General features: G+C 49.0%; 1 protein-coding gene across 1 annotated transcript in view; it reads right to left on the bottom strand.

Annotated features, from left to right (window-relative positions):
* Positions 1–21,577, bottom strand: part of SCN4A (sodium voltage-gated channel alpha subunit 4) — a 118,342-nt gene that overhangs the window by 83,957 nt on the left and 12,808 nt on the right. Inside the window, exons 2-6 of the mRNA XM_077806049.1 lie at positions 19,722–19,840; positions 14,291–14,380; positions 13,374–13,502; positions 9,367–9,458; positions 623–907 (exon numbers count right to left, since the gene is read on the bottom strand). Coding sequence (XP_077662175.1) covers positions 623–907; positions 9,367–9,458; positions 13,374–13,502; positions 14,291–14,380; positions 19,722–19,840 — 715 coding nt within the window. The remainder of the gene's footprint in view (positions 1–622; positions 908–9,366; positions 9,459–13,373; positions 13,503–14,290; positions 14,381–19,721; positions 19,841–21,577) is intronic.

The raw sequence follows: 21,577 nt of genomic DNA, 5'->3' as shown, positions 1-21,577 counted from the left end.
AGTCATTCGAGGATATTGACTTTAACTCCCCTGCTAAGGAGCCTTCCTGTGGTTAACCTCACAGCCACTTATGCCGTTGGAATAAAGCACCTCAGTCAGCATGTAACGTGACTTGCCACTGAGTTCTGCTGAGGGCTCTAAACAAGATGTGAAACACTCCAGACAATACCCATCCCGCTGCAGCATTACTTGGCAGCTGCTAACTAGCAGCTGGCTCTGCCTCTTGTATAACTGTGCCTGCACTGTAGAAGGACCCTGGATATGGAAGCAGTTTCAGAATTCTTTCTCCACCCTTGGTGTGTGGCTCCTTATTCAATAAAGGGTTCTGCCCTTTTGTTTTAAACATTTTCTTTTTTGCCAAAACATTTTGATTTTCTCATTTTCTTGTTTTGGACAAAAATATTCATTTATCGTTTTTGGATTCCACCTCCAGCTTTTGATGTTTGTGGCCAATTTTGATTTGTCATTGGCTTAGTCACATGGTGTGAAATTTTCCAAGGATGGTGGACAGTCCTGGATGTTGATTGGCTAAAGAGAGGGGCTCTGAATGGTAGCAAGGAGTCAATCAGGTTGTTTACTTGGGTACATTTTAACAGCAGAGAGAAGGCACATAAGTATTTACCTTCATCGTTGATGTACGAATCCCAGTCAAAAGTCCCATTACTCAACCCAGTTGTGTTGCTGGAGAGAGTTGAGTTAGCGAACACGTCATTGTCCATTCCGAAGATGTCCTCTTGCAAAGTGTCGTTTATAGGGGGTGGCCACCTGATGCATTTTTGCCGAAGGTTCCCCATGAACAACTGAAGGCCAACCAGTGCAAAAACACTCAGACAGAAGACGGTGAGAATCATGACGTCAGAGAGCTTCTTCACGGACTGTACCAAAGCTCCAACAATTGTCTTCAACCCTGAGGAGGGAGACATTATTATTGGTGTAGTTATTAATTTGTTAATCATCGATAATGTTCTAATGTTGCTATGGAGTTCATGCGTCCCATAAGAGAACCTGGATTTCAGTGTAAGGCAAGACCCCTTCCCATAAAAATTCACCCATCCGTGTGCAATGCTATTATCCAAAGGGCTGGAAATAAAGCAGGGTGAAATGTTTCTGTCAACACGTTTTTTTCTGGCACAAAATGCAGATTTGGCAACACCAAAGTGTTTTGCAAATTGTTTCAGATAAAAAATGAAACAAAAAATAAAAAAAATGAAAACATTTTGTTTCAACATTTTTAAAATGAAATGCTTCAATTTTTCAGTTCAAAACTTTTTGTTTACAAATTTCCTTAGGTTTATATAACAATTTAAAACATTTTAAAATGGTCAAAATCAAACCATTTAGATTTTGTTAAAACAAAAAATCAGAAATGATTTTTTTGACTATTCAGTTCACCAAAAATTTCAAAAAATATCATTTTCGATTAGTCCTAAAACGTTTTTTTCCTGAGTTTTCAGAATTGCCAGTGAACTGGAAAATCCCTTATTCACAAAGCCTGTCAGTTCTTTCCTGATCCCGCCAGACATCAGCACACACCCTGACACAATAGCCCCACGCCAGGTAATGAGGTCTGTTGCCCTGAGGTTTTGCATCACTCTGTGCCACAAATGGTCCTTTTGATGTGCTAGATCACACAAAAGAACAGGTTTCAGAGTGGTAGCCGTGTTGGTCTGTATCAGCAAAAACAACGAGGAGTACCTGTGGTACCTTAGAGACACAAATTTATTTGGGCATAAGCTTTCATGGGCTAAAACCCACTTCATCAGATTCATGGAGTGGAAAATACAGTAAGAAGATAGATATACACAGTACATGAAAAGATGGGAGTTGCCTTACTAAGTGGGGGGGTCAGTTCTAACGAGACAATTCAATTAAAGTGGGCTATTATCAACAGGAGGAAAAATCACTTTTGTAGTGGTAATCAGGGTGGCCCATATCAAACAGTTGACAAGAAGGTGTGAGTAACAGTAAGGGGGAAATTAGCATGGGGAAATTAGTTTTTAGTTTTTGTAGTGACCCAGCCACTCCCAGTCTTTATTCAGGCCTAATTTGATGGTGTCCAGTTTGCAAATTAATTCCAGTTCTGCAGTTTCTCATTGAAGTCTGTTTTTGAAGTTTTTTTGTTGAAGAATTGCCACTTTTAAGCCTGTTATTGAGTGTCCAAACTAGACAGTCTCTATGCAAAAGAATAAATGGACACAAATCAGCTGTCAAGAATTATAACATTCAAAAACCAGTCGGAGAACACGTCAACCTCCCCGGACACTCAATAACAGACAGTTCCTCAACAAAAAAATGGAGAGGCCCTTGAGATGTGAAAATATTTATTCCCCTCGTGTGACAGCCAAACTAGTTATGGGATCAAGCCTCAGAATTCATCTCTGGAGCCCAAAACTGTCCCAAAGTACAGGAGTGCTTAGATCTGGCATTTGCTTTGGACCCATTTCATGTCCAAATATACATCGGGGATCAGTTTGTCCCAGTCGCCATGCCAATGTTTCCATCTGTTGAGGTAAAACGCCGATCCTTTAAGGACCTATCTACATGGTGAAACTGACTGGAACAGCAAGAGGAGAATAAACCACTCCAGAATAACGGTTGGCGTGGTGGAGACTCTAGACCAGATAAAGAGATCACATTCCAGATTAATTACTCTGCTTGGGAAGTGCATTGATTATCCTGGAATAAAAGTGACTTTCATTGCCTCCGCAGATCCCCCACCAGCAAGCCTGCTGGCCCTGTCATAGCCCTTGGCACCCATTCAAAGCTGTTAGCCATTTGGGGAGTGGGCAGATGCCCATTTGACTCCCACATTGTGGAACTGAGGGAAGATGCAAACCCCAGTAATCCTATTCCTGTGCCAGGGGCTTAGGGGAGTTGCTGTTTGGTTTTGCTTTTAACCCTTTGTCTGGTAGGGAGTTCACAGAGGGCTTCCTCCCGTTGTTGTATTTTGGCTGAGGAAGGACTACTTATGTGAGTAAAACAAATAGGTTTTAGCTGGCATTAGGTCCCCTCTGCCTTGGCAGGCGGTAAAAGAAGCCAGGGCACAAGAGTCTTCTTGTCCTGATGAAATATCCTCATAGCATCTTCGATTTGGTTACTCCTGTGACGCCAGGAGACTCTCCTGGGTCTTTGCCCAAGGAATGTTAGGATCCATTGGACAAGGTTGCAGCCACCCTTGCCCAAAGGGTTCTGCACTGTGCCAGCGAGGCAGCCTCCCCCATTGAACCTGAGCTCTTGGTGTGCTTCTACCTTATCAAAACAAAGGGCTATGTGTGCTCAGGGTGTGGGCCCAACATCTGGCTCACATTTGGGCAAATAGCCAGGTAGTTTGAATTTACATATAACTTGGTGCCATCTAGAGGCTGGGATAAGGTGACCATCAGGAGTCCCAGACCAGATATATTTGCAAATGTGGCCTCTAAGGGTATGTCTACACTGCAGTTAGACACCCACGGCTGGCTGATGCAGGCTCGCAGGGCTCAGACTAGGAGGCTGTTTAATTGTGATGCTGATGTTTGGGCTCAGGCTGGAGCCTGGGCTCTAAGACACTGTGAGATAGCAGGGTCCCAGAGCTTGGGCTGCAGCCTGAGCCCGAATGTCTACACTGCAATTAAACAGCCCCTGAGCCCTGTGAGCCCGTCAGCTGGCACAGGCCAGCCGTGGGCGTCTAATTGCACTGTAGACATACCCAACACTGCCAGCCAAATGGTGGGCCTAGAATTATGTGCTCACCTCTTTGTGCTCGCAGCTGCACACTTTAAGTTTCCTAGCTTTCTGCCTGCACCCAGTTTTGGAGGCCAGGTTGAGACCTAGCTAAAATCAAGGCCAAGACGGCTAAGCACAAGTCTGCGTTCAATTAGGGTCATGATTATGCATGTCACAAACCCACCCCCCTCCCCTCAAACATGGAGATTAGGTTGAGGTCCTTTCCATAATTAAGTCCTTATAGTTTAGTCATTTTGGACTTATCTGAGTGCAGTAAAAATGCTAAATCCTGCTTCTCTTGTTCACATGAGTCAATCATACTTAGTTGGATAAGAACAGAAGAACATCATCACATAAGAATGGCCATACTGGGTCAGACCAATGGCTCAGCTAGGCCATCCTGTCTCTGACAGAGGCCAATGCCAGATGCTTCAGAGGGAATGAACAGAACAGGGCAATTTATCAAGTGATCCATCCCCTGTCACCCACTCCCAGCTTCTGGCAGCCAGAGGTTTAGGGACAACCAGAGCGTGGGCTTGTGTCCCTGACCATTTTGGCTAATAGCCATTGAGGGACATATCCTCCATGAACTGACATTTTTTAAACTCAATTATGCTTTGGGCCTTCACAACACCTCCTGGCAATGAGTTACGCAGGTTGGCTTTGTATTAGTAGGATTTTATGTTTGTAGTTTGTATAATCTAGAATGAAGGATAAAGAATAAGATAATAATGTAGCATGTATCAAATGTATTGATGTATGATTTAACCATATCCTGCCAGCCACCCTTTTTGAGTAGCAGAAAGGAATGGCCTAATGTGCCATTGGTAGAGATGCATCAGCCAGAATTTCTTTACATTTGGACTGATTTCAAGGCAGCAATAGACCTTTGAGGGTCACCGCTTTGTTGTAGGTTTAGCATTTTAAAATAAGTAAAAGAATGCTGTGATTGTTTTTCTTTTGAATTGCAATTTGATGTTCCTTTTCAAAATGTTCTGTGTAAATTAATTCTGTTTTGTATGTCAATGAGGAATGTGTATTAAGAGATAAGTGTGAAGGCCATCACTAAACCAGATGTTCCAGGGAGAAACCGGAGACAGATGCAAGGGCACCAGGAGGCTGCAACACGCCCCTATTGAAATGTCAGAGGAGGGCAGATTGACAACTCTAAAGATGAGACAGGCACCTATCAATGGGGACAGGATAGGTGTGATTAAAGCCAGCCTGGGGTAACTCCCTGAGAGACTTAATAAAAGAACAAGATAAAGGATGAGAATGACAATTTAAAAAATTGTGCGTGAGGGGAGGGCTCCTGCCTCATACTGAGAATGCGGGGCCATCAGCAGGTTATCTCAAGTGCTTATATACGAATGCACAAAGCCTTGGAAACAATCAGGGAGAACTGGAGGTCCTGGTGATGTCAAGGAATTATGACTTGATTGGAATAACAGAGACTTGGTGGGATAACTCACATGACTGGAGTACTGTCGTGGATGGTTATAAACTGTTCAGGAAGGACAGGCAGGGCAGAAAAGGTGGGGGAGTAGCACTGTATGTAAGGGAGCAGTATGACTGCTCAGAACTCCGGTACGATACTGCAGAAAAACCTGAGTGTCTCTGGATTAAGTTTAGAAGTGTGAGCAACAGGAGTGATGCAGTGGTGGGAGTCTGCTATAGACCACTGGACCAGGGGGATGAGGTGGATGAGGCTTTCTTCCGGCAGCTCGCGGAAGCTACTAGATCGCATGCCCTGGTTCTCATGGGTAACTTTAATTTTCCTGATATCTGCTGGGAGAGCAGTACAGTGGTGCATAGACAATGCTTTTTGGAAAGCATAGGGGACAATTTCCTGGTGCAAGTGCTAGAGGAGACAGCTAGGGGGGGAGCTTTTCTTGACCTGCTGCTCACAAACCGGGAAGAATTAGTAGGGGAAGCAAAAGTGGATGGGAATCTGGGAGGCAGTGACCATGAGTTGGTTGAGTTCAGGATCCTGACACAGGGAAGAAAGGTAAGCAGTAGGATATGGACCCTGGACTTCAGGAAAGCAGACTTCGACTCCCTCAGGGAACGAATGGGTAGGATCCCCTGAGGGACTAACATGAAGGGGAAAGGAGTCCAGGAGAGCTGGCTGTATTTCAAGGAATCCCTGTTGAGGTTACAGGGACAAACCATCCCGATGTGTCGAAAGAATAGTAAATATGGCAGGCGACCAGCTTGGCTTAACGGTGAAATCCTAGCAGATCTTAAGCATAAAAAAGAAGCTTACAAGAAGTGGAAGGTTGGACATATGACCAGGGAAGAGTATAAAAATATTGCTCGGGCATGTAGGAATGAAATTAGGAGGGCCAAATCGCACCTGGAGCTGCAGCTAGCGAGAGATGTTAAGAGTAACAAGAAGGGTTTCTTCAGGTATGTTGGCAACAAGTAGAAAGCCAAGGAAAGTGTGGGCCCCTTAATGAATGAGGGAGGCAACCTAGTGACGGAGGATGTGGAAAAAGCTAATGTACTCAATGCTTTTTTTGCCTCTGTCTTCACGAACAAGGTCAGCTCCCAGACTGCTGTGCTGGGCATCACAACATGGGGAATAGATGGCCAGCTCTCTGTGGAGAAAGAGGTGGTTAGGGACTATTTAGAAAAACTGGACGTGCACAAGTCCATGGGGCCGGATGAGTTGCATCCGAGAGTGCTAAAGGAACTGGCGGCTGTGATTGCAGAGCCTTTGAAAACTCGTGGCGAACGGGGGAAGTCCCGGATGACTGGAAAAAGGCTAATGTAGTGCCAATCTTTAAAAAAGGGAAGAAGGAGGATCCTGTGAACTACAGGTCAGTAAGCCTCACTTCAGTCCCCGGAAAAATCATGGAGCAGGTCCTCAAAGAATCAATCCTGAAGCACTTACATGAGAGGAAAGTGATCAGGAACAGTCAGCATGGATTCACCAAGGGAAGGTCATGCCTGACTAATCTAATCGCCTTCTATGATGAGATTACTGGTTCTGTGGATGAAGGGAAAGCAGTGGATGTATTGTATCTTGACTTTAGCAAAGCTTTTGACACGGTCTCCCACAGTATTCTTGTCAGCAAGTTAAGGAAGTATGGGCTGGATGAATGCACTGTAAGGTGGGTAGAAAGTTGGCTAGATTGTCGGGCTCAACGGGTAGTGATCAATGGCTCCGTGTCTAGTTGGCAGCCGGTGTCAAGTGGAGTGCCCCAGGGGTCGGTCCTGGGGCCGGTTTTGTTCAATATCTTCATAAATGATCTGGAGGATGGTGTAGATTGCACTCTCAGCAAATTTGCGGATGATACTAAACTGGGAGGAGTGGTAGATATGCTGGAGGGCAGGGATAGGATACAGAGGGACCTAGACAAATTGGAGGATTGGGCCAAAAGAAATCTGATGAGGTTCAATAAGGATAAGTGCAGCGTCCTGCACTTAGGACGGAAGAACCCAATGCACAGCTACAGACTAGGGACCGAATGGCTAGGCAGCAGTTCTGCTGAAAAGGACCTAGGGGTGACAGTGAACGAGAAGCTGAATATGAGCCAGCAGTGTGCCCTTGTTGCCAAGAAGGCCAATGGCATTTTGGGATGTATAAGTAGGGGCATAGCGAGCAGATCGAGGGACATGATCGTCCCCCTCTATTCGACATTGGTGAGGCCTCATCTGGAGTACTGTGTCCAGTTTAGGGCCCCACACTACAAGAAGGATGTGGATAAATTGGAGAGAGTCCAGCGAAGGGCAACAAAAATGATTAGGGGACTGGAACACATGAGTTATGAGGAGAGGCTGAGGGAACTGGGATTGTTTAGTCTGCTGAAGAGAAGAATGAGGGGGGATTTGATAGCTGCTTTCAACTACCTCAGAGGTAGTTCCAGAGAGGATGGTTCTAGACTATTCTCAGTGGTGGAAGAGGATAGGACAAGGAGTAATGGTCTCAAGTTGCAGTGGGGGAGGTTTAGGTTGGATATTAGGAAAAACTTTTTCACTAGGAGGGTGGTGAAACACTGGAATGCATTTCCTAGGGAGGTGGTGGAATCTCCTTCCTTAGAAGTTTTTAAGGTCAGGCTTGACAAAGCCCTGGCTGGGATGATTTAATTGGGTATGGGTCCTGCTTTTGAGCAGGGGGTTGGACTAGAGGACCTCCTGAGGTCTCTTCCAACCCTGATATTCTATGATTCTATGAAAACAAGCACTCGTCAAACAATTGATTACAGCATGATGGTGCAAAACTCACTGGTCCCAGTGAAGGAAAATCACTATATAAACAGGGGGCCTGGCCATGAAATTTTGGGTTCATGCTATCAAGACTTTCCCGGAGCATTGTGTCATGACCAATGGAACCTGGCTCCTCCCTATCTGTGATCAACCTAGTTGGCCACCAGACTGATCCCAACTCTGGACTGGTAACTATAACATCGACTGGCGGGACAGTGTGTGTGTTTGTGGTGTGATTGAATGCATATGCTAATTGTTGTATCTTCAATAAATGTGGCACATTGCCTTTTCCCCTGAAAAAGATCCTGTTGTGCTTCTTATAAGCATAACATTTTTAGTGGAGAATGTGTTGTGTGACGTAGTACTTCCTTTTGTTTTTTTAAAACCTGCTGCCTGTTAATTTCATTGGGTGACCCCTGGTCCTTGTGCTATGTGAGAAGATAAATAACATGTCCCTATTCACTGTCTCCACACCAGTCATGATTTTATAGACCTCTATCATCTCCCCCCTTAGTCGGCTTTTTTCCAAGCTGAACAGTCCCAGTCTTAATAATCTCTCCTCATGAATAGCCCCACTGAATGAATGGGACTCACTCACATGTGTAAAAACCAGCAGGATTTGACCCTAAAGGCTACATCTACGCTTGGAGCTAGGGGTGTGACCCCAGCTCATGCCGACACTCTTCTGCTAGCTCTTATCAAGCTAGTGTGCTAAAAACAGTAGTGTAGCCGCGGTAGCCCAGGCAGCGGCAAGTGGTGGCCTAGCTTAGCCACCGCCAACACACGCCTAGGGGGTCCAGGCAGGTTTGAGTGCTGGGCAGCTAGCCTAAGCCACCGCTCGCCACTGCCCGGGCTACTGCAGCTACACCTTAGCCCAATGAGGGTGAATGCAAGTATGTCTACACGAGCTGGGAACACACGCCAAGCTCCAAGCGTAGACAGTCAAAGCCTGAAACGTATGCCTTTTTGTAAAAGACGGAAAATAATATGAAACAATTAAATGCATTTTCCTCAAAGTTTTCCAAAAAAAATCACTTTGGGCCATGGAGAATGTCAGCTCAAAAAGACATTTTTTTTTGCAAAGTTATGCACAAGCGGAAGCAGGGTGTTATAACCGGGCTGGCAATGCTGCTGGAGCTTTTAGCACTACCAAAGCCAGAATGCCCCCAGCTCAAAGAAAAATGCCTTCGCCTCCCAACAGGCAAGGGGCCATTGTCTCCACTATCCTCCAACCTGTATAGTTACAGTTACACCAGTGACAGTGAGTGCAAAGGGGGTATAAAGCACTGTCACACAAGAACAGGAGTGTTCCACGCTCATTTTGCACTGGTGCACGGGACAATCCAAGGTGCAGGGCAAAGATCTGCAAGCCGGCTGGTTTTTCAAGTTAAAGCTTAAACTGTGGAAAGGAACGGAGATGGTTTGGAAGGCAAATGCTCCTTGACCCACCTGGAATCACGGTGATTGTTTTCAGTGCGCGGAGGACACGGAACGTTCGTAGAGCTGAGACATTTCCCAAATCCACAAACTCTGTGGTGTAACTGTGGAGAGGGGGAAAGACGGATTCAGACTTTGCTCTGTTGTGGCAGCTGGACGTGAGGCGTGTTTTGCCGCACTCTAGGGCATGGTCACTTTCAGAGACAAAAACAGTAGAGCTGCCAACCTGCAGCATTGCCTCCGAGAGAGCCTATAGCTGTGTGCTGCTCTGAGTGCCTGAAGAGGACTTGTTAGCACTTCACAGCTACTTGCAAAGACTCATGGGGGAAGGTCTGGAGCTGTGTTGCCTTGAGAGGGCTGGGGAAAGCTCCCAGGAGCAAGGTGCCTGTGGTATTGTCTACACTGGGAAGTTTTACACCAGGTGAGCTACACCGATTGATTCCTGACGATGATGATGATAGCATCCTTGAGTTCCAGTCTTGGACCATGGCCCCACTGCACTAGGTGGTGCACGGATACTTAGACAACCCAACCCCCTGCCCAGCCCAGTGAAAGTGAGTGAGGGTGGGGTAGAGTGAGTCACCAAGGGAGGGGGAATGTAGTGATCGGGGAGCAGGGCCTTGGGGTAGGGGCAAGCTAAGGTGTTAGGTTTTGTGCGATTAGAGAGTTGGCAACACTAATCTGGGAAGGCTGGGAGCCATAGGCATGGTAACTAGGGGTGCGGGGGGTTCTGAAGGACCCCAGATTTTATGTGGGGTCCTGGCTGCTGCCCCTCAACCGGGGCTCCGTTGCTGGCCCCATGCCTGGTGTCCCGGCTGCTGCCCCCGACCCCAGCTGTAGCCCCAGCCTTGGTCCCCTTACCCCTGTCTGGGTCCCCCCTCCCGGAGACATGGCCCTGCTCCCAGCCCCAGCTCTGCAGGGGGCAAGGACAGACATAGACGCGGTAAGAGGGCTGGCTTTCAGCACCCCCACTATTAAAAGTGTTCCAGAGCCACTGGTGGGAGCAGGGGAGGTTGGACTCTACAGCAGCCCCTCTGGGGGCTCCATCCCCATGGAGCAGAGAACCCGCTGGGTCCTGCACGGCAAGCAAGGCCTGGTGTTTAACAGTGGAGTCAGCATCACGCCTCCTGGGACCAGTACTGGGACCAGAGCTTAGCCCATAGGAGCTGGCACCACCCATCCTGGTCTGTACGGAGCCGGTCGTTGGTGGCCAGCATCATGTCACCAAACTCAGTGGATCAAAATAGTCTTTCATTGTGATTCCCTTTCCAAGTGAAGAGGAGGCCAGAGGAGCGCAAGCATCTTTCCCCTGCCCTTCCCTGCAGGTTGTCCTACAGGAGAGAATCATAGAATCATAGAATATGAGATTTGGAAGGGACCTCAGGAGGTCATCTAGTCCAACCCCCTGCTCAAAGCAAAACCAATCCCCAACTAAATCATCCCACCCAGGCCTTTGTCAAGCCTGACCTTAAAAACCTCTAAGGAAGGAGATTCCACCACCTCCCTAGGTAACCCATTCCAGTGCTTCACCACCCTCCTAGTGAAAAAGTTTTTCCTAATATCCAACCCTAGGCCTCCCCCACTGCAACTTGAGATCATTACTCCTTGTTCTGTCGTCTGCTACCACTGAGAACAGTCTAGATCCATCTCTTTGGAACCCCCTTTCAGGTCATTGAAAGCAGCTATCAAATCCCCCCTCATTCTTCTCTTCCGCAGACTAAACAACCCCAGTTCCCTCAGCCTCTCCTCATATGTCATGTGTTCTAGACCCCTAATCATTTTTGTTGCCCTTCGCTGGACTCTCTCCAATTTATCCACATCCTTCTTGTAGTGTGGGGCCCAAAACTGGACACAGTACTCCAGATGAGGCCTCACCAATGTCGAATAGAGGGGAACGATCACGTCCCTCGATCTGCTGGCAATGCCCCTACTTATGCATCCCAAAATGCCATTGGCCTTCTTGGCAACAAGGGCACACTGTTGACTCATATCCAGCTTCTCGTCCATTGTCACCCCTAGGTCCTTTTCTGCAGAACTGCTGCTGAGCCATTCGGTCCCTAGTCTGTAGCGGTGCATGGGATTCTTCCGTCTTCAGTGCAGGATTCTGCACTTGTCCTTGTTGAACCTCATCAGATTTCTTTTGGCCCAATCCTCTAATTTGTCTAGGGCCCTCTGTATCCTATGCCTACCCTCCAGTGTACCTACCTCTCCTCCCAGTTTAGTGTCATCTGCAAACTTGCTGGGGGTGCAATCTACACCATCCTCCAGATCATTTATGAAGATATTGAACAAAACCGGCCCTAGGACTGACCCTTGGGGCACTCCACTTGATACCGGCTGCCAACTAGACATGGAGCCATTGATCACTACCCGTTGAGCCCGACAATCTAGCCAACTTTCTATCCACCTAATAGTCCATTCATCCAGCCCATACTTCTTTAACTTGCTGGCAAGAATACTGTGGGAGACTGTGTCAAAAGCTTTGCTAAAGTCAAGAAACAACACGTCCACCACTTTCCCCTCATCCACAGAGCCAGTTATTTCATCATAGAAGGCAATTAGATTAGTCAGGCATGACTTGTCCTTGGTGAATCCATGCTGACTGTTTCTGATCACTTTTCTCTCCTCTAAGTGCTTCAGAATTGATTCCTTGAGGACCTGCTCCATGATTTTTCCAGGGACTGAGGTGAGGCTGAGTGGCTTGTAGTTCTCAGGATCCTCCTTCTTCCCTTTTTTAAAAAGAGAGTCTCTCTTTTTTCCCATCTGTAAAATGGGGAGAAGGAGCCTTTGCCAGAGGGCCCTGCAGGTATAGAATCTAGGGCTGCTGAGCTACCAGGCAGCCAGCACCTCCAGGTTGTCCCCCAGCAGCAGCTCTACCCAGCCCGTGTGCCATGTCCCATGACTGGCTGAGATCAACTTAGGGGTTTGATAGGCAGCAGCCTCATGGCTCCTGTTTGGCTCCCGGCTCTATACAAACCCAAGGGGCATTCCAGCAGGTGTCCATGATGGTTCCTGTTCTGTGCTCTTGAAACTCTTGGCTTGACCTCGGCTTGTTCTGGACTTTGCGCCTGACTCAGACCCTGAAAAGTTACTTGGATTCTGACCCTTGGTATCGACCCTGGCCCAGAATGGACCGGGAACTCCGCAGCTACTCCCAGCCTCTGCTGGGACCCTGATGGACCCTACTCCACGCAGCGGCTGCCGAGCCTGCAAAGCATTTTCAGACTCTCGGATGAGGGAGCAGCGCTGCAGGAGTGAGAAGGCTGCATGAAGGAGATGGACAATACTTGCTACAGTGACTTGCTAAACCTTATTAGCTAAACTAATTTGACTCTGCTTGGATGGAAACACCATCTGAGGGACTGTGAATGAGGAGCAAGGCTGAACCTGACAGGTCAAAGCATGGGGAGCCAAGCAGTGACATGAGGCAGTCAACAGGGTTAGGACTGGTCGGATTTAACGTCTTCACTGCCCAACTGGAAGAGGGAGCAGCCGGCACATTAACCAGTCCCCGTGAATATTGAAGGGGTGTGGTGTGAACACTAGTGAGGACAGAGAAATAATAGGAAGAGATTCACTGCAGAGAGACTAGAAATATGGGTAGGAAGTAGCACAATTTGATTCTTCCTGGGCAAAGTGAGGTAACAAGCCAGGCCTGACTGAGAGGGACAGGCTAGGTGACCATAGGGGGCCACCAACCAGAGCAAAACCCCAAGTGTAGACAAGGAAAGTCACAATATGCCCCAGTGACGTTTAACCCTGCTTGGCACTGGGGTTAGCTCCACCAATGCAATCACAGCTCTCCTTGTCTACATTTAGGGTGTGGCTACTTTAGTGATTGGCCATCCAGTGCAGGAATTGGGGCATACTCCCACTGTAGACTATACCAGCTCTAACATCTGTGGCTAACATCTGTGGCTTTCCAGACATTTGTTTCCAATTCATCCTATACCACAGATGTTACAACTTGGTTAGCTGGGCTTCCTGCCTGTGCCACGTCCCTTACTGAGTATACTTACGCCATAACAATAACACTGAAATCCAGCCAGTTCCATGGGTCGCGTAGGAATGTAAATTGGTCAATGCAAAATCCTCTGGCTACTATCTTTATCATCGACTCGAAGGTGTATATCCCAGTGAAGGTGTATCTGAAAGCAGAAACAGTGACTTATGGTAAGTAGACAAGACAAGCAGCTCAAGGGGAAAACTATCCAAGACACTTGCAAAAATGTTATGTGTATGCGGGAAAAATGGGTCCTGGGACCTTCATGGGAAAAGGGTTGGAAAATATGTCTTATCAGTCATTTCCCATGGCTGCTGACAGCAGCTGAGCTCTGCTAGCATTAGCAAAATTGGGAACGTTAATACAGATGGGCCACTCACTACCAGCACTACTTTCAGCACCAGGGGCTGGATTTCCAAATGAGCTCAGCATGGTGAAGGCACGCAAGGTCTGGGCCATTAGTGTCACCACCGGGGCTGCTGGATGTTTTGAAAACTTCAGCCCCTGTTTAGGCGCCTAAATGGGAGGCTCTTTGGAAAATCTGGCACTGATAGTGGGCGCTGAGCCCTGGTAATCTGGCCCCAAATTTTGGGTGCTGAGTCCTCAAAAACCTGCTGCCTGCTCGGAGCCCTGTCTGTCCTGCAGCTGAGCCGCAGTGAGTAGTGGTGGGAGGCTGTTCAGAAATGTGCCCATGGTTGCAAAGTCTAGAGCTGGACACAAACTTGGGTTCTGAGATCACAAACATGGCGATAGCTCAGTCCAGGGGTCTCCAAACTACACATGCCTATTTCCAAAGGCCCCTTCACCCCTTTCCCTCAGGCCCCTCTCCGATAAGCAGGACAGATTTCTGTAGAGAGCAGCCACGCAGCGAAAGGGGCCGCCCTCTCCAGTGCCATCAGGAGGCCAAGCTGCGATGGGAGGAAAGGAACTTACTCCACGTTCTTGGCCCACGGTGGCGGGTCGCTCATTGCCATGAACACACAGTTGGTCAAAATGGTGATCATGATAAACATGCTGAATAATTTATAACCAGGTCAAGGAAAATCTCTCTGGGCATGTCACAGGCTCCCCTCTTCCCCCGAGTCCTCTCCAAGGCCGGGTGCAGCGGTAAGAGCACATGCAGCGTTCCACTCCATCCCAGCCCTGGAGTGCGGCTCCCAGACGAGATGCCTGGAGTTTCAGAACAACGCAGAGATGAAGAAAGCTTAAACTATTCCACCAGTGTCCCTCTTCACTATGGTCACTTCTCCACCTCCAGCCACATCCACAGCCTGCCCCAAGCCCCAGCCCTTCCTGGCATCCCTTGGCCCTCCTCTCCCCTTCCCAACCCCCAACCTCTAGCCACTTTGCAAACAGGATCTTCCTTTTGGCCCCCCGCCTTTCTCCCTAGCAACCTGCCCCCACCTACTGGGCCCTTCAGGCAGCTGAGATGAGCCCTCACCACAGGCACTAATGGGCCCCTTAAAGAGATGCTCAGGTTCAGCTAGAGCTATTTGACTCGAAACAGGAATGAGTTCAGACAAGCCTGTGAGGTCAGGCTGCGTGATTACGGTGGTCCCTTCTGGCCTTAAAAATCTCTGACTCTCCTGACCAGAGCAGGTGAACACTTCTCTGTTCATATTCTCTTTGCACACCCTGCTGCCCTCACTGACCTGACCGCCTCTGCCCTATCTCCTCCTGCCCGTGACCCCTCAGCTCCTAGTACACGCTGCACCCGCTGGCAGCTGGAGAACTCCATCCTAGGCAGGGCCAGATGTATACCTTGCGTGCCCCTAGGCAGGGTCCCCACACCACTCCCGTTGGCTGGGCAGCTGCGGGAGCCCCGGCTTCCAGCTGCCCGGCACTGCTTGCAGGGGCTCAGCTCTCCAGTGTCCCCTGCTGCCTGCGGCTCACAGTTCCAGGCCCCCACCGCCGACCGCAGAGACCAGGTACTGTGGGGTGGACCCTTGTGGTGGCCGGGAGCTGTGGGGTGGCCCCCAGTGCTAGCAGCGGCTCGGACCTCCTAACCGCCACTTTTAACTTTTAGGCACCCCACTGCCCAGTGCCCCTCTGTCCACAGACCTTCCACTGCCCAGCACCCCGAAACACACAAACCTCCTCTACTCCCCACTGCCCAGCGTCCCCCACAAACTCCCCACTACCCAGCATCCCCCACCCCCTCACTGCCCAGATCCCCCCCACAAGCCCCTTCAGAGACCGACTCTCCCGTGTCTTGCCCTCTGGCCACACTCACTGGCCCGCTGGGAGGTGACTGTGTCCATTGGGTTAAGTTAGGAGTGCTCCAGCAGGGCTGTGTGGGGCTGTCTCCCCCTCAGCTGGCCCCAACCCCTGCCAGGACCTGGGAGCGGCAAAAATTGCATTTTTAGGCATCCCTAGAATGCCGGCATCCCTAGGCACACACCCAATGAAAAATCCGGCCTTGCTCCTAGATCCCCTTCAGTCTGGCTTTTGTCTTCCCCCAACCCCCTCACAACATCTCTGCTCCTCTTCCTGGCTGGGCCTCATGGGCTGTTCCCCATCGCTCAGTATCTCTGTGGCCTTTGATGCTCTCAGTCACTCTTTCCTTCCTTGACCTCCGCAGGACTGGGACAAGTACCTGCCCCGCCTGCGGTACAGGGAAGTGCCCCAGGAATCCATAGGTTTCAGAGTAACAGCCGTGTCTTCCTCCCTTTCGAGCTGTTGTATGGGAGGAGAGTGAGGGGACCCCGTGGACCTGGTAAGGGACGATTGGGAGGAGAAGTGGGAAGATCCCCTGGTGGACCTCTTCCCTGAGATAGGAGCCAATCCTCCCATCAGGTGTCCCCTGTTCAGAGTCACTGGGAAAACAGCCCAGAACTTGGAGAGAGAGGTCAAGGACATGCTGGCTTTAGAGGGGATCCAGTCATTCAACAGCCCATGGGCTCACTCGTGGGGCTGGTCCCCAAGAAAGATGGGTCGATCCGATTCTGTGGGGACTATCGGAAACTTAATGTCATCACCATGTCCAATGCCTAGGCCTGGTGAGATTCTAGACAAGCTGTGGGGGTGGGGGGTGGGGGTGGGGCTCATTACCTTTCTACTACGGATCACCCCAAAGGCGACTGGCAGGTGCCTTTGGACCCAGATCCAGGTTGAAATCTGCCTTCACCACCCCTTTGGGGCTCTTTGAGTTCCTGGTCCTGTCTTTTGACCTCAAGGGAGCTTTGGCCACTTCCCAGCGCTGGGTGGATCAGTTACTGAGGGGGATGGAGAACTTGGCCCTAGCATACATTGATGATATTTGTGTCTCTAGCCAGACCTGGGAGGAACACGTGTCCCAGGTGAAGAGGGTGCTGAGCTGCCTCAAGGAGGCAGGACTGACGGTAGAAGCTGGAAAGTGCAAGGTGGGGATGGCAGAGGTGTCGTACCTGGGCCACAAGGTTTGGAGTGGCTGCCCAAGCCTGGAGCTGGCCAAGGTGGAGACGATCAGAGGTTGGCCTGTTCCCCAGACCAAGAAACAGGTCCAGGCCTTTGTTGGGATGGCGGGGTACTACCGGAGGTTTGTACCCCACTTTGGCTTGCTAGCTGCCCCCAGCACTGAGCTATGTAAGAAGGGTAAATCAGATGAGGTGGTCTGGACTGAGCAGTGCGAGAGGCCTCTCTGTGCACTGAAGGAGGCTCCAATCCAGGGCCCAGTAAATCTGGTAAAGCCAGACTTTGCCAAGCCCTTTGCAGCGTTCACCGATGCCTCAGATGCAGGGCTGAGCGCAGTGCTGATGCAAGCTGATTGTAAGTGGGGAGACACCCCATCAGGTACCTGAGCAAGAAGCTGCAGTCCTGGGAGCAGAACTATGTGGCCATCGAGAAGAAATGCCTGGCCATGGGGCAGGCCCTTGAAAAGCTGCAGCCGTATCTATTGTGTGGCGCTTTGCTGTGTACACTGACCCCTCTCCCCCGATGTGGCTGCATCCAATGAAAGGGGCTGATGCCGAGCTGCTGGTGACAGAGACACCTGGTCAGAGGATGGCCAAGGTCAGGAAGGGGGCTCTTAACCAAGAGAGCCCGAATCGCAGCCCTCCAGACTGGAGCGCTGGGAGAAGACCCGATCTCAGTTTGAACCCCAGGGGTTTTGGGGTGGCAAAAGGGCCCGGGCCACATAAACCTTTCCACATGTGGCCTGCGAGGGCCATCAAGCACACATGACCTAAGGGAGGGCGTGAAACTGGAAGGGCCTGGTGTAACTCCCACCAAGGAATGGGAAAGATGCTGGGGCATCCATGGGAATGTTGGTGGGTTCAAACTTCCCCAGGTCACCGGCTAAAGTGACCCCACTCAGTTCAGTCTCGAAGGGGGGAGAGATGTGACGAAGTGGAGATGTTCTTAATGTTTTCTCTGAATACTGTGTGGGTACCTCAGTTTCCCCTATACATTTCTTAAGTATCTAGATGATGGGATAATGCTGTGTGCTTGTTGCAGAACCCTAGAGGGCCAGTGTGATGCTGTATGCACAGAGAATGGCCGACATGCTGTCTCCTGGCAATGGATGGCCTGGGCCCCTCCCCTGCAAAGGTGCCAACCGAAGGTGTTGGAGAACAAAGAGATCAGGTGGCCTCCTGGCCTGGGAAAGAGACAAAGGCCAGAGGAGGGGCTGGAGGGGGTTTCAGTTTAGAGCTGGCTGGGGAAACGGAGGAAGGCCCAGAACTGGGGTCTGGGTTCCCTACCCGCCAAGATGGACGTGACTGAGGGTCCTGTTTTCCGTACCTACAAGCTCTGTTTTGGACTGTGTTCCTGTCATCTAATAAAACTTCTGTTTTACTGGATGGCTGAGAGTCACAGTGAATCGCAGGAAGTGGGGGGTGGAGGGCCCTGACTCCCCCACACTCTGCGATGATTAGGGTTGGAAGAGACCTGAGGAGGTCATCTAGTCCAACCCCTGCTCAAAGCAGGACCAGCACCAACTAAATCATCCCACCCAGGCCTTTGTCAAGCCGGGCCTTAAAAACCTCTAAGGATGGAGATTCCACCACCTCCCTAGGTAACCCATTCCAGTGCTTCACCACCCTCCGAGTGAAATAGTGTTTCTTAATATCCAACCTAGACCTCCCCCACTGCAACTTGTTCTGTCATCTGCCACTACTGAGAACAGCCTAATTCCATCCTTTTTGGAACCCCCCCTTTAGGTAGTTGAAGGCTGCTATCAAATCCCCCCTTACTCTTCTCTTCTGCAAACTAAATAACCCCAGTTCCCTCAGCCTCTCCTCATAAGTCATGTGCTCCAGCCCCCTAATCATTAAGTGATCCATCCCCTGTCGCCCATTCTCAGCTTCTGGCAAACAGGTTGAGGACACCATCCCTGCCCATCCTGGCTTATAGCCATTGATGGACCTATCGTCCAGGAACTTATCTAGTTCTTTTTGGAACCCTGTTATAGTCTTGGCCTTCATAACATCCTCTGGCAAGGAGTTCCACAGGCTGACTGTGTGTTCTGTGAAGAAATACTTCCTTTTGTTTGTGTTAAACCTGCTGCCTATTAATTTCATTTGGTGACCCCTAGTTCTTGTGTTATGAGGAGTAAATAACACTTCCTTATTTACTTTCTCCCTACCAGTCATGATTTTATAGACCTCTATCATATCCCCCCCTTAGTCGTCTCTTTTCCTAGCTGAAAAGTCCCAGCCCTTTTAATCTCTTTTCATATGGAAGCTGTTCTATAGTTGAGTAGTTTTGTATCATCGGCAAATTTTGCCACCTCACTGTTTACCCTTTTTCCAGATCATTTATGAATACACTGAATAGGACTAGTCCCAGTACAGAACCTGCGGGACACCATTATTTACCTCTCTCCATTCTGAAAACTGACCATGTATTTGTTTCCTGTCTTTTAACCAGTTACCAATCCAAGAGAGGACATTCCCACTTATCCCATGACAGCTTACTTTGCTTAAGAGCCTTTGGTGAGGGACCTTTCTGAAAATCTAAGTACATTATATCCATTGGATCCTCCTTTCCCACATGATTGTTGACCCTCTCAAAGAATTCTAGTAGATTGGTGAGGCATGATTTCCCTTTACAAAAACCATGTTGACTTTTCCCCAACAAATTATGTTCATCTATGTGTCTGACAATTTTGTTCTTTACTATAGGTTCAACCAGTTTGCCTGGTACTGAAGTCTAGGCTCACTGGCCTGTAATTGCCAGGATCGAGGCGATCCTGGATGGAACCTTTTTAAAAAAATGGTGTAACATTAGCTACTCTACAGTCATCTGGTATTGGAGATGATTTAAGTGATAGGTTACATACCACAGTTAGTAGTTCTGCAATTTCATATCCGAGTTCCTTCAGAACTCTTGGATGAATCCCATCTGGGCCTGAAGACTTACTACTGTTTAATTTATGAAAGGATATGAATGTATAAGCACTTTGATGGCACCTCTCCTGAGGGGATTGAAGGGTCCCAGCATGTATAGGGCCGGGGTTGTGCTGAACCGGAAGATTGCTTTTCCTTTGTTTAGGACGATGAATGTCTGAAAAACAAAGAGAGAAGGAAGATTCATTATTCCCTCCTTACAACACGCACACAAGGCAAACAAACAAAAACATAAGGCTAGCCCAAGCAGAGCTTTTATGTCCAAAATCAAGTCAGCAGCTCCATGAATCTCACTATGGACTATGCTATTGCTAATACATTTCACTGAATGGTGCTCAGATCCTAGGTGATGGGCAGAAGGATAAAACCTTAAGCTAGAGTGCTAGATGTTGGTGGATATCTGAATGATCAGTGTATAGCTTTAGCTTCAGCTGATTATTAGCATGGCTGCTAATGGTGTCATCTATAGGTCATGTAAAAATCAAATTTCCACAATAGCTTCATGTTTTCAGATGTTCATAATTTTTGAGATCTCCGGAGATGAAATTTTCCATACTTGGTCTCTTTTCAAATGAGAATATTGGCTCGTGCTAATGATAATCAATGGTAATGACTGTTGCTTAATCAGGGCTATATTAGAATAATTTAGCTGATATTGAGTAGTTCAAATGTCAAACTGCTTCTACCGTGAAAAATGTCTTTATATAAAAAGTATTGAGGGGGTTTCTACATCTATTATGTCTCAGTGACACCAGTTCAAATGTGCTGTTTACATATTAAAAGTTGTTGTTTTTTCTAGCTGCCAGCCTTGCAAACTCAACCTGGGATCTGAGAGTCAAGCTGGGAACCTTCATGGGCCACTCTGGCTTTAGACAAACTAAGCAGTTGCCCAGGGTGGCAGATTTCTGGAAGAAATGATTTTTTGAGCGGCATTTGAGCAGCGTGCTCCCGACCACAACACTGTCTCAGATTTGGCCCAAATGCCCCTCTGTAATGGCAGCAGGGAAGGTTTAGGGGCCAAGGGCAGCACCTGTCCCCCCCGCCTTCTTCAGGTTCTCAAAAATGGTGGGGGGGGGGGCAGTGGCCTTAGGTGCCCCCTATCTCCATTGCCTATGAAGAGGGGGGGCGGCACACTGAAGTTTTGCCTAGGGTGGCACTTTGTCTTGAGTGATCTCTGGGGTTCTTTCCATCTTTCTTGTGCGCATCAGATTCCATTGTCAGTGACATTTGTGCACCTTGTTAGCCTCCTGGGCATCTATTTCCCATGAAGGACAATATAATAGCACTTCAGTTTTCCTACAACCTCAGATGCAGATGCATAGCGCCTTACTGTGCTGGAGGCTACTCAGTGTGTGCCAGGCAAGGAAAGCCCATGCAAATCATTCACAGAGCTGGTCAAATATCGGAAGAAAACTAGTCATAGATTTTTAAGGCCAGACGGGACCATTATGACCCTCTAGTCTGACCGCCTGCTGGACACAGGCCAAAGAACCCCGCCCAGTAATTATTTCAGCAAGCCAATAACTTCTGTCTGAGCTATTCATGGAAGTCTGGCATGTAAACAGGGAAGTTTATGGAAGATGACACTAGCCGTGGTAGAATCTGGAGCGGCGGCAGCTGACTAAGGGGTACAGTCATAGACTCAGGAGCCTGCTCCAGGTCTCAGATCTTCACTATTAATTTTTGGTGGAGCAGGGCATTGTGTGGAGGTGAAGGGCAGGAGCCGGTTACTGGGAGAGCCGTTAGGATCCTGCTGGGCTTTAGGAGCGGAGGTGGATTAAGGTCTCCTGGGGCCCTGGGCCAGAACAAGTGGGCACGCCCTGGCACCGGAACCGTCGCCCTGCCCCACCGCTTCCGCCTGTGGTCCCACCCCCATTCCTCCCCTTCCACCGGT

This window comes from Eretmochelys imbricata, chromosome 27, assembly GCF_965152235.1.
Source record: "Eretmochelys imbricata isolate rEreImb1 chromosome 27, rEreImb1.hap1, whole genome shotgun sequence".
NCBI lineage: Eukaryota > Metazoa > Chordata > Testudines > Cheloniidae > Eretmochelys > Eretmochelys imbricata.
This window is presented reverse-complemented; position numbering and strand designations above follow the sequence as displayed.